This window comes from Cucurbita pepo, chromosome LG11 (assembly GCF_002806865.2).
Source record: "Cucurbita pepo subsp. pepo cultivar mu-cu-16 chromosome LG11, ASM280686v2, whole genome shotgun sequence".
Taxonomy (NCBI): Eukaryota; Viridiplantae; Streptophyta; class Magnoliopsida; order Cucurbitales; family Cucurbitaceae; genus Cucurbita; species Cucurbita pepo.
In genome coordinates, this window is record NC_036648.1 from 719,061 (window position 1) to 731,516 (window position 12,456).

The following is a 12,456-nucleotide window of genomic DNA, read 5'->3' on the forward strand; positions in this document are numbered from 1 at the left end:
GCTCGGCATTGTTTTGAATGGCCCAGTTGTTTACAAGCAACGTTGTGCCGCGAGGCACGTGGAAGGCACCGACGACCCGGTCAAGTAGCTATGGGGCGACTGGGTAAATGCAGAACGTGTGTTTTAGGAGGGAGGGGGATAGGGTAGGGTTGGTAAGATGGGAGTCTTGAACGAGTCTGTTGGGACCGAGGTGGGCGTCGATTTGTGCTTGGGGTTTCAGGAGGGAATGAGGGTTGTTGAGTAGTAGTGAAAGTGCCCATTCCATTGATGCTGACGAAGTGTCTGTACCACCTCCTGATAGCATTCCCCGTATACGTGCATGTCATCCAAAACGAATCCACCAAATAAATGCTTTTTAAAATAATGTTGCATAAAAGAAAAAACAATTCATTTTTACCTAAACTTTATAAATTATGTTGTATTATCTAAACTTTCATAACTAAATTAATTAGCCATCTATTCAACTTTTACTTTTAAATTTTAATAATATAATTTTTTTACATATATATATATATATATATATATAAGAATTTTGATTAATGTAATTTAGAAAGATGCAATAATCAAAGATAACACCTTTTTATTTATTTATTAAATTTCAATGGATTTTTTATCTACTTTCTTCCTCGATCTCTCTTAAAAACAAATATGTGGCAGTTGAGTAAATGTTAAAAATGAGAAATAGAATTGAGATTGAAAATACAACGAGGATAAAAAATCTTTGGTAGCTTAATCGTATTCATTCAAAAGTTAAGTGTGTTTTGCTGTAAGCAATTTTATATTGTGTGGCCTTCTAAAAATTTGCCTATAATACATGTGATTAAGATCAAAACATGCGGCAATGATTCATGTTGGTTCGTGGGAATAATTTTCACTCTTATAAATCATGATTCTGATCTTAATTCTAAGATGGGTCGTCACAAATGGTATCAATAAGATACAATTTAGAGACGAATCAAGGTTGAAGCTGGTGGACGTTCTTGGCCATTTTGGTAGCTCAATCGTATTAATCCTAAGATAACTAAAAAAAAACTTAAAAGAATTGAAAATCTAACAATGTGCACCTTACTCTTTGGTAGCTCAATCGTATTAACTCCAAAGTTGTGTGTTTTACCGTGAGAAATTCTATATTGTATGACCTTCTAAAAAATTGCCTATAATACATGTGATTGAGGTCAAAACATGGTGCAATGATTCAAGTTGGTTCGTGGGAATAGTTTTCACTCTTATAAATCGTGATCCTGATCTCAATCTTAAGATGGATCGTCACAAATGGTATTAGAAAGATATAGTTTAGAGACTGAATGAAGGTTGAAGCTGGTGAACGTTCTTTGCCATTTTGTACGTTTTTTTTTTTGGGTTTTAATAAAGAAAAAAAGGGACGTGGATAGTAAAAGAAATTTAATCTTTTAACTTCTTCAATAAAAAAATATAGATGTTTTATTCATTCAGTTATATACTACAAAATTATTAAATATTGTGATTAATATCTTATTAATGGAGTAAAATGGCAACTTATATAAACAATTTATCATGAACTTAAATGCCTTCCATTTCAAACCTCAAACGTTTGACTTTGTTTGTGACAGTGGGCTGGATTGACGTTTCAATGTCTTTTTCACAGCTTAAATACATTTGACCGTCGTTGCATTTTCTATACCTATACTAAATTTCTATCATTTCTTTTATATTATTATTTTTCAACGATTTTCCATTATTCTAGGATTATCTTCATTATGTGACAATGGATTGACATTTACACATTAATTTGTTGACATAAGGCGACAAAATTTGTTTGATAATTATTTTCTGCAATGCACGAGGTTGTATTAATATAAATAGCGAGCTTCCTTCATCCTCCTTCAAATTCACGACCAATAGTAAGAGGTTAGAGCCATGGGAACTCAAACCCCTGCTGTTAAGTTTGCCATATTTGTTGCAGTTTTAGCTTTCACAGCCTCATTTTCCTTGGTTGGATCAGCCAGTTTGAGCATTGAAACAGACAAACAGGCATTGATTTCAATAAAGTCTGGATTTACTAATCTGCAGCCGTCAAATCCTGTCTCTTCTTGGGATAATTCAAACTCTTCCCCCTGCAACTGGACTCGTGTCAGCTGCAACAAAGATGGCAACAGAGTTGTTGCCCTTGATCTTTCAGGCTTGCAACTTTCAGGCTCCTTAGACCCTCATATTGGCAACCTCACTTTCCTCCATTCCCTTGAGCTTCAAAACAACCTCTTAACAGGACCTATTCCACATCAAATTTCTAACCTTTTTCGCATCAATCTCCTCAACATGAGCTTCAACGCCCTTCAAGGTGGATTCCCCTCCAACATCAGTGCCATGGCTGCACTCGAGACCCTCGACTTAACCTCCAATAACATAGTATCCACTCTTCCTCCTGAGCTCAGTCTCTTAACCAACCTCAAAGTCTTGAATCTGGCACGAAATCATCTTTTTGGCGAAATCCCACCTTCATTTGGCAATCTTTCTTCTCTTGTCACCATAAATTTTGGTACGAATTCTCTTACTGGTCCAATTCCAACCGAGCTGAGTCGTCTTCAAAATCTCAAGGATCTCATCATCACCATTAATAATCTCACCGGCACTGTTCCCCCTCCCATATTCAACATGTCTTCTTTAGTCACTCTGGCCTTGGCTTCCAACAGACTATGGGGAACATTTCCGAGGGATGTCGGCCATACGCTCCCCAATCTTTTAGTTTTCAATTTCTGTTTCAATGAATTTACAGGAACAATTCCTCCTTCCTTGCATAATATCACTAATATTCAAGTCATCCGTTTTGCCTACAATTTTCTTGAAGGGACAGTCCCACCAGGTTTGGAGAATCTTCACAACCTTACTATGTATAATATTGGGTACAATAACCTCACCTCCGGCAATGATGGGATTAATTTCATCACTTCCTTGACAAAAAGTCCCCACCTTTCGTTTCTTGCCATTGATGGCAACAATTTTGAAGGTCAAATTCCAGACTCCATTGGGAATCTTTCTAAATCACTTTCCATATTGTTCATGGGAGACAATCGTCTCTCTGGGAGTATACCTCCCACGATTGGGAATTTAAATGGTTTGGCTTTGCTGAATTTCAGCTACAATTCATTATCAGGCGAAATCCCATATGAGATTGGCCAATTGGAGAACCTCCAAAGCCTTGTTTTGGCCAAAAATCGGTTCTCAGGTTGGATTCCAAGCTCCTTGGGAAATCTTCAAAAGTTGAACAATCTTGATTTATCTGGAAATGAGTTAATTGGTGGCATTCCCACCTCTTTCAGAAACTTCCAGAAGCTTCTCGCGATGGATTTATCCAACAATAAGCTAAATGGAAGCATACCCAAAGAAGCCCTCAATCTCCCTGCTACTACTAAATTGAACATGTCCAACAATCTCCTTAGTGGTCCTCTGCCGGAGGAAATTGGGTCCCTTTCAAAACTCTTTCAGATTGATCTCTCCAACAATCTCATATCTGGAGAGATTCCGTCGTCGATCAAAGGTTGGGGGAGCATAGAGGAATTGTTTATGGCGAGAAATAAGTTATCAGGCCACATCCCCAGTAGTCTTGGAGATCTTAGAGCCATCAAAGTTATTGACCTCTCTTCAAATAATCTCTCTGGTCCCATCCCTGATAATCTTCAATATCTATTAGCTCTTCAGTACCTGAATCTCTCTTTTAATGACCTTGAGGGAGAAGTTCCTCAAGGGGGAATCTTTAAGAACAGGGCCAATGTCAGTTTACAAGGAAACTCAAAACTTTGCTTGTATTCCTCATGTCCAGGGAGCGATTCTAAACATGACAGAGTAGTCAAAGTTATAATCTTCACAGTTGCATTTTCAACATTGGCACTGAGCTTTATCATTGGTACGCTGATCCATTTCATGAGGAAGAAGTCAAAGACTGCACCATCCACGGAGTTTGTCAAGGGTCAACATGAAATGGTGTCTTACGATGAGCTGCGTTTGGCAACAGAGAATTTCAGCGAGCAACACTTGATTGGAAAAGGGAGCTTTGGGTCTGTGTATAAGGGCATTTTAAAGCAAGATGTCCCCGTGGCTATTAAGGTTCTTGACATTAACAGGACTGGCTCTATAAGGAGCTTTAAGGCTGAGTGTGAAGCTTTGCGGAATGTGAGACATCGAAATCTCGTTAAACTCATCACCACCTGCTCTAGCGTAGACTTCTCAAACATGGAATTTCGAGCTTTGATTTATGAACTTTTGAGCAATGGAAGCCTGGATGAGTGGGTTCATGGCCAAAGGAGCCATGAACGTGGAATTGGGCTCAATGTCCTTGAGCGAGTAAACATTGCCATCGATGTTGGTTCAGCAATAAACTACTTGCACCACGATTGTGAACTTCCTATAGTTCACTGTGATTTAAAGCCTAGCAACATCCTTCTAGATGCAGACATGACAGCAAAGGTAGGAGATTTTGGATTGGCTCGGTTGCTGATGGAAAGTGCAAACACTAAATCTTCCATCACTTCCACACACGTCCTAAAAGGTTCAATTGGTTATCTTCCTCCAGGTTTGTACATCATCTGTCATATCACGAACAGAGTTTCTTGCTTTCATCAACCACTTTTGAAGAACTAAACTTTTAAAAGTTGTAATTTTGATATTGTAGAGTACGGGTATGGAGTGAAGCCAACAACAGCCGGAGATGTGTACAGTTTTGGAGTAACACTGCTGGAGCTGTTTACAGGAAAGAGGCCAACAGATGAATATTTCACAGGAGAATTGAATTTGATAAAATGGGTGGATTCATGTTTCCCCGAACACATAATGGAAGTGATTGATGATGAGCTGACAGAAGTGAGTGTGGATTTGGAGTACGAAGGTAGAACCATCAGTTCAGAAATGCAAAAAGATTGTTTGATCAAAGTAATTGGAGTAGCACTGTCGTGCACAGTGAATACTCCAGTGAACCGCATTGACATCCACGATGCTGTGTCAAAGCTTAAAAGTGCCAAACACAGCCTTACTCGTCCTCCAAAATGAAGTGCTGGTTTTTAGATTGATAAGAGTGGAATGGCTTGTAATTTGGTAAAAGGGTTATGATTTCATCACTGCGGCGTTTCATCTGCAAGTTGTATTTGTGAATATGGGTGTTTTAGATGAAGTATTTGCTAATGGTTGATGAATATAAATAAAAATGTAAACTCTTTTTTATTTATTATTGGAAGCTTGTTTACAGATTTTCTTACTATTATTTTTCTTCATTGTGATTATAAGTTGTGCTGTCCACTTGCTAAATAATAAAAGTTCATATAAAAAAATATATGAATTGTTGGTTTACAACGGAACAGAAAAATAAACTGCACCAGCCGGGAATCGAACCCGGGTCTGTACCGTGGCAGGGTACTTTTCTACCACTAGACCACTGGTGCTGTTGATGAAATGAATAAATATTTTAATAAAAAGTAAGATACGTGTCCATCCAAACAATGAAATTATTGAAACTTAACCTCAAACCCTAGGAAACTCAAATTTACTCATGGCGCGTTCCTTTTTATATTTTTCCAAACTCATGACTATTTTCTGAGTGAAAAGTTTGTCAGGTAGCAAATTGTTCAAAGTGTCAATCTTTTACAGCCCCTTCAATCAAATTTTTAATTTTTTTTTTTTTTTTTTTTTTTTTTTTTATGTTTTTCCAAACTCGCATCTTAAATGGTACGAAGACTAGATCGATCAAACATGACATGAATCTAACATTTTCATAATAACTATTAAAAGTCTTATGGGACGGGATCATCTTTCTACCTCTACTTGTTGGACAACTTAGCTAGAGACACGACACGCTCTCTATCAAAGTCCGACGTGACACCCTAAGAACCCATGAATTAAAGTTCCTTGTGAAAGGGGAACATCTAGAGAAAAAAGAGCAATTTTGGCATGTAATATTATTAAGTATTAAAAAATGAAGTTGCATGGCATGGATGCGTGAGGTACACGCGCCGTAAGGAGAGGGAGTCCTAGCAAATCTTAAACAATGGCGGGTTCATTTTCGAAACCAATTTCGNAAAAAAACCAAAAAAAACCAACAAAAAAACAAGAAACATAAAAAACCCGGGAAAACACCGAAAAGCTCCCAATCCCCAAATCCCAAATCATTTTAGTGGAAATTGGCTCTCATTCTTGTTAGCGCCAAATCGTTCACTTTTTAAAAAAACGGCGGTCTTCTTGTTGCTAAATCCTTTCCCCCTCCTTCCTACAAAGGCCCCCCCCCAGACCTCCTCCAACTCACCCATTGCTCCTTCCATCTCTCTCTCTCGTTTTCAGTTTCCGACCCACAAGAGCCAACAGCGAAGGGTTGAGATCAGGACCCAATGGCCGAGTTAGGGAACTGTGTCCGTATCACTCGTGCTTCCTCAAAGAGAGTTGCGGCATCCGCCATGTCCGATGACCAATCCACGAATAAAAAGCGGGTGGTTCTCGGTGAGCTTCCCAACATTCAGAATGCTACTGGATCAGCGGCACAGAAGAGGAAGGCCACGTCCCAGATCACAAAATGCAAGCCTAAGAAGAGAACTAAGATCGCTGCTGCTCCAATGAGCAAGACGACTGTGGTTGTGGAAGATAATGATCCCAAGTTGACCGTTGATGATATTTTGGACGACCCAGAAATGAAGGGGCCTTATTCCTCCGATATTTATGCTTATCTTCGCAAAATGGAGGTAAGAGCCATTTTTCTTGTGTTTTCTTTTTTGAACAAATGGTTTCTGATTTTGGGTTTTGAAGTGTTCTGTTTTCGTGCTTTTGAATGTCTCTAATGCGATGGGTTTCCTCAGGCGGAACCAATAAGAAGGCCGATACCAAATTACTTAGAGAAGGTTCAGACGGACATAAGTGCTAATATGAGAGGGGTCTTGGTTGATTGGATGGTTGAGGTTGCCGAGGAGTACAAGCTCGGCTCCGATACTCTGTATCTATCCATCTCTTACATCGACAGGTTCCTATCAATGAACATAATCAATAGGCAAAGGCTTCAATTGCTGGGGGTTTCTTCAATGCTCATTGCCTCGTAAGTTCACCAAAAACTGGAAATTATTCACGAATCTCCTCGTGGGATCATAAGTTTCCATGATTTAATTCTTGACTTGATTTATCGAACAGGAAATATGAAGAGATCACCCCTCCACATGTGGAAGATTTCTGCTACATAACAGATAATACTTACAGAAGGGATGAGGTGAATATCTTCCTTTATAGCTTAACATAAATCTCGTCCTCGTTGCTGGATTATCAATCCTGAGATATGAGTTTGTGATGTTGTAAGGTTGTGAAGATGGAGGCTGATATACTCAAATCTTTGAACTTTGAAATGGGAAATCCTACTGCCAAGACATTCTTAAGGCAAGTATAAGTAAACTCTAGTCCCATTTGTGTTTTGGAGTTTGATCGACTAATATGTGAATTCAATCATGGTGGTGTGTATATTGAATTGTTGTTCTGGTCTGTTTCTTATGTTTACAGGAGGTTCACTAATGTTGCACAAGAAGATTTCAAAGTAAGCCCCGACATCCTTTTATTTTGATCTCTTTCTAAACCAGCTTTGAGTTTTCTATTTACTAATCCTCTTCTGCTTTATGCTTGAAACAGATACCAAATCTGCATTTGGAATTTCTGGGTCATTACCTTGCTGAGCTAAGCTTATTGGACTATAATTTTGTGAAGTTCTTGCCTTCTTTGATTGCTGCTTCAGTCGTATTTCTTGCAAAATTCATCATCCGGCCAAAGCAGCATCCTTGGGTAAAACCTTGTTTCAATCCCTTGATTATGTAACTATGAACTTGAACGTAGTTTGCTGATATATAAGTGAATTGCAGGGTCCGAACTTGCAACAATACACAGGCTACAGGCCAGCTGATCTAAGGCCATGTGTGCTTCTATTACACGATTTGTATATGGCAAGAAGAGGGGGATCTCTGATAGCTGTGAGAGAAAAATACAAGCAACAAAGGGTAAGAAACTTCATCCTCTTCATTAATAAATGTGGCTAAAAGTTGAAGAAGGTGCTAATGTTTTACGTTTCTGATCCAAACAGTTCAAGAGTGTGGCAATGATGCCTTCACCCCCTGAGATACCGTCTGCCTATTTCGAAGAAGCTTAAACCAGAGCAAGGATCTTTGATACATTTTAGTTGCTAATTGAAGGCATGATTCTGACCCTCTGCTGATAGATGGAAAGAAATTTTGGGAAGATGGGAATTTGGTTTCAGCTCTCAACCAGATTGGTGATTTTGGTGCGTCGAGGATTAGGACCCATATTGTTTATATTAGTTGAAAGATGTTTCTGATTTAGACCAGTTGGGGATTTTGTAGTTGTACTCCATTTTACCTGTAAATTGGAGGTTTCTTCCATACTAATAACAGTAAAGAATGCATCCATGGCATTCTATTTTTATTTTGAACAACTCAACTTTTCAAGGCTACAAAAGAGCCAACTCCACAAAGAAAGAGTAAACACAGTAGAAAACATCCAACAGAAAAGCCTAGCAATTGAACAAATATCAGTGAATGAACAGCCTTCAAAAGCTTAGTTTTAAGTTTGGGAGTTTCATTGTAGCAGGTTTTGGAGTAATGGTGTGGCAGTTGTTTAAGCTTAAAAGGACAATGGAAGAACCATTGGTAACTTCTGCTTTAAGCAATGCCCAACACTAAAGATAAGAGAAAGAGACAGAGGAAATTGTAAAACAAACATTGAGATTACTACAAAACTTCAAACCCACTGCCCACTGCCATCCGACAAGATTTGCCCACTTGAACGACAGCTGAAAAAAGGCAATGTACAATTCCCGACATCACCAATACACACTCCTTCTTCTTCTTCTTCTTCTCATATTTTGAAGGCTTCACAGTTAGCTCCAAAAGTTTCTCCTCAAACCAAGAGAAATCATCTTATCCAGTAAAGAAAGAAACTTTAACATTAAATTTGCCAAAAGGCCACATGTCGTTTGTCAATGCGTTCTTTGTTTGCTGGAACACACGAAATTACTGTCATTTCTTACGCATTCACTCTACTGCTCTTCCTTCAATGGAAAAACCTTTAGCTCTTTAGCATAAACTATTATTTGATTAATTTTTTAACATGTTTTATATTATCAGTGTAAGGCTGCTTTAAAAGTAAAAAACAAAGACAAAAAACCAAACCCTGTGGAAGTGATTTCTGGTTTCATTAATTTAATAAAATTGAATTATTACTCCCGTGACCGACAACAGCGCCAACACCACAAAACATCACACTTCTCAATTCCCAGTCTGGATTTTTTTTCTCTTTATTTATACAGTTACTCAACTCAACCCATTCATTCAGTGCCCAACAGACTACCCATTCATGCATTCCCCTGTGTCCCCACCAATGCGGTTCTTCAAGTGTCCTCCTGCAGCCGTGGGTATGAAGCTGCGTGGTATAATGGCGGTGGCTTGTTTGCTGCTGCTGCTGCTAATTGCAGCTCCGAATAGTATGAATGGAGAAGAGGATACTAATGTTGTCAGCTTAAACCAAGCAACCCCAACTCAGAAACAGCACCGTACGATGAGTTCATTCCATGCTTTACAGTCAAGCAAGAGGAAGGTTCCAAATTCTTCAGATCCACTTCACAATCGTTGAGCTTCCTTTCCATTTTCAAAATTTGTTCCATGATCGGTACATAAACAGATTTTATAAGCATAACATTTTTCATACTGATTATATGTGACAGATTTTGCCTGTGATTTATATGGTGTTTTGTTGATTTGGCTTCTGATTTTGAGGTGGGAATATGATGATATGAATGGGGGGTGCTTATGCGACCATACATGAAACATTATTGGATCAGTTTTCAGCATTTAGGCACCTCGTATAACTGGTCTTCAACCCCACATGTTTGCCTCTACTTTTCAATTTACTTTCATTCTGATGCATAATTTCCTAATTTAACTAAAATATCAAATATTTAATTTTACATATAGTTAGGAATTGTATGGTTAATCTAAAAAATAAATAAATGAATGTGGCACTCAATTTTTTTCCTTGTGGTTGATATAGGTCATGTGAAGATAAGGTAGCTTGGATATTTCATTTTCGGGTGAATGGATATGAGTAAGGATAAAATGGATAAATTTACGACTTACTATGTACCTATATTAGATTTTAGTCTCGTTTATTTTCATTTAATAAGTCGAGTTGTCAATTATTTAATTTTTTTCTTTTATAAATGGTACTTGATTTGAATAAAAAAAATATACATTTATATAATTAATTTATTTTACTACCACACTAAATTCGGGGATCCACTTAAAATGTCCATATATCTTCAAAACTATAGAAATATATAATTTATTTTAAACAAATTAAATTTAATTTCACTGTAATTATTTTAAAGCTTCTCATCATGCATTATACATGTGGCATGTGGCATGCAATTGTGTTTACTCTTGGAAGGAAAGCAAAGTCCCACACTTTTTACTCCAAACCCAAATTATAAAAATAACCAACGCACGCTTGCTTCTGTTTTCTTTTTCAATTAAATTAAATTAAATTTTAATTAATTCATTCAATTAAATTATGATTATTAAAAGCTTTGAAAATAATAAATTTAGATTTAAACTTGATTTACCTTGGAAAGAAAGTTTTAAATTTGTGTTTAATAACACAAATAATTTGCATAATTTTTGAAAGCTTTTAATAATTGTAATAATCTTTTACAAAGGAAAGAGTAAACCCTTTAAATGAAAATTAAATAATATTAAAAATTGAAGAGAAAAAATGTAACTTTTTGAAATTCAAAAAACAAATGAAATATACTAAGAAATTTGGGAGTAAAAATGGAAAAAAAAAAGAAAAAGAAAAAAAGAAAGAGGTGTGGAGGTTAAACAGTCTGACGATCAACTTCACCATCTTCACCGCACATCATTTATAATTTGATTCCAGAAGGGTAATCCGTTCCTATAACTTCACCTGCAAATAATCTCTCTTATCGTAACCCTTTTCCCAGATTTCCCATTTTTAATTCACATCTCATTTTCCTCAGCCTCAAATTCCCCCGGCGCTTCCCCTTTCACCGTCATGTCCGATCAAGACTCCTCCCCTCCGGTCCAACTTGAATCCCGAGAGCCGGAGATCAAAGATCCCATTAAGCCGGCGAACCCATTTGCTACCAAATTCAGCATATGGCCACCAACGCAGCGCACTCGTGACGCTGTTACAAGCCGTCTGATCGAAACCCTCTCCACCCCTTCCATTCTCTCTAAGCGTTACGGCACGATTCCGCCTGAAGCCGCCACCACCATTGCGCGGGTCATCGAGGATGAAGCGTATGCCACTGCCGATGGGTCTCCAACCACCGTGGACGATGGCATCGAGATTCTGCAGGTCTACTCCAAGGAGATTAGTAAGCGGATGCTCGAGGCGGTGAAGGGTAGAGCGATTCCCGCGGCTCCGACGGAAAATGGTGAGAAGGAGGGATCGTCATCGCCTGTTGTTGATCCTCATGACGAAAACCCTACTTCGGAAATTGAATCCTGAATTTCTGGGTTGTTGGTCTTAATTTTATTACCCTGTTTGAGCTTCTTTTACTGGAGATCTGCGTGTCCACTATCCACACATTGCATACAAGACAATTGTTTGTTTTTCTTGTGTTCTACGACCTTATATTCAATGAAAATGGAAGCATTTTATTGCCTAGAGTTATCTTTATTGATGAAAGTATTCTATTATCATGTCGCTTGAATCGTGTTGTTGGTTTCTTCATCTCTGTTGAAACTAGAATCCCTTCTTTGCTTTGACCTCTCTGCTTATTGTGGTCTTTCTTGGGAAAATACCTCCTCTAAGTTGTTCGAGGATGAGACTTTTGGCCTTTCCCATTTTGTCTTGGAATTGTTGTGTGATGCTTCGCTGTTACATTACAGATCGTGAGACCCTTTGCAGCTCTTTGAGACGTACATTTTGATTCAATCTGCCATGGTCTACTAAAGGGATAACACTATACGTATAAAGCCTTTTCAGCTTGCTTACATTATCATTTATCACTTGATTTTGATTGCTCAAATTTGTGGATGCTTGGGGGCTCATAGTGTTTGTTTTGAGCACCAATGCTCGGACCCATCTCCCCAGAACCCAAATCAGTTGTCAGTCCAACACGGAAACTGATTTCGACCCCTTTGAATTGTGCAATTCATTATTCACCACTAATTTGAGTGTCTGATATCTTGTGAGTTAAAATAGTTTCCAGAATATTGAATGCCATGTGAAGTTTATACATTTCATTTCATCCACAATACAATTCGCTCCCCTATGTGTTACTACTCTAACTATTTGCATTGGCAAAGATCAAACCTCTAAATAATCTCTCTAAAATTTTGAAGTGTACATCCCATTTCTAGATGGAAAAAAAGAGAGAAAAAAAAAAAACAAATGAAGAATGGAAAGAAGTTTCTTTCAATCATGTGTTCAGCT

At 37.9% G+C, this 12,456-nt stretch overlaps 3 protein-coding genes and 1 non-coding gene across 4 annotated transcripts; 3 read left to right on the forward strand and 1 right to left on the reverse strand.

The window, feature by feature from the left end:
- Positions 1–1,896: 1,896 nt before the first annotated feature.
- On the forward strand, positions 1,897–5,019 carry LOC111805455 (probable LRR receptor-like serine/threonine-protein kinase At3g47570). Its single transcript, XM_023690562.1, has 2 exons — positions 1,897–4,546; positions 4,646–5,019. The coding sequence occupies exons 1-2, from the start codon at positions 1,897–1,899 to the stop codon at positions 5,017–5,019; spliced, it is 3,024 nt and encodes a 1,007-aa protein (XP_023546330.1).
- Positions 5,020–5,337: 318 nt separating this feature from the next.
- On the reverse strand, positions 5,338–5,408 carry TRNAG-GCC. The gene has a single exon. It is a non-coding gene; the product is annotated as a tRNA-Gly (tRNA).
- A 792-nt stretch (positions 5,409–6,200) lies between these two features.
- LOC111805657 (putative cyclin-A3-1) lies at positions 6,201–8,434 on the forward strand. The gene is made up of 8 exons (XM_023690806.1): positions 6,201–6,695; positions 6,810–7,042; positions 7,135–7,210; positions 7,298–7,374; positions 7,495–7,528; positions 7,621–7,770; positions 7,848–7,982; positions 8,066–8,434. The coding sequence occupies exons 1-8, from the start codon at positions 6,348–6,350 to the stop codon at positions 8,129–8,131; spliced, it is 1,119 nt and encodes a 372-aa protein (XP_023546574.1). The 5' UTR covers positions 6,201–6,347; the 3' UTR covers positions 8,132–8,434.
- Positions 8,435–10,851: 2,417 nt separating this feature from the next.
- LOC111805012 (MFP1 attachment factor 1-like) lies at positions 10,852–11,691 on the forward strand. The gene has a single exon (XM_023689869.1). It carries the CDS (start codon positions 11,068–11,070, stop codon positions 11,524–11,526), a length of 459 nt encoding a protein of 152 aa, XP_023545637.1. The 5' UTR covers positions 10,852–11,067; the 3' UTR covers positions 11,527–11,691.
- The last annotated feature ends 765 nt before the right edge of the window (positions 11,692–12,456 follow it).

What these genes read in the sequence shown, in the direction of transcription:
- LOC111805012 (XM_023689869.1), top strand. Translation starts at nt 11,068, where the DNA reads ATGTCCGATCAAGACTCCTCCCCTCCGGTCCAACTTGAATCCCGAGAG.
- LOC111805455 (XM_023690562.1), top strand. Translation starts at nt 1,897, where the DNA reads ATGGGAACTCAAACCCCTGCTGTTAAGTTTGCCATATTTGTTGCAGTT. An exon ending in AATTGGTTATCTTCCTCCAG is followed by an intron (nt 4,547 to 4,645) that starts GTTTGTACATCA and finishes TTGATATTGTAG; the next exon opens with AGTACGGGTATGGAGTGAAG.
- LOC111805657 (XM_023690806.1), top strand. Translation starts at nt 6,348, where the DNA reads ATGGCCGAGTTAGGGAACTGTGTCCGTATCACTCGTGCTTCCTCAAAG. An exon ending in ACTGCCAAGACATTCTTAAG is followed by an intron (nt 7,375 to 7,494) that starts GCAAGTATAAGT and finishes TTATGTTTACAG; the next exon opens with GAGGTTCACTAATGTTGCAC. An exon ending in TTGCACAAGAAGATTTCAAA is followed by an intron (nt 7,529 to 7,620) that starts GTAAGCCCCGAC and finishes TGCTTGAAACAG; the next exon opens with ATACCAAATCTGCATTTGGA.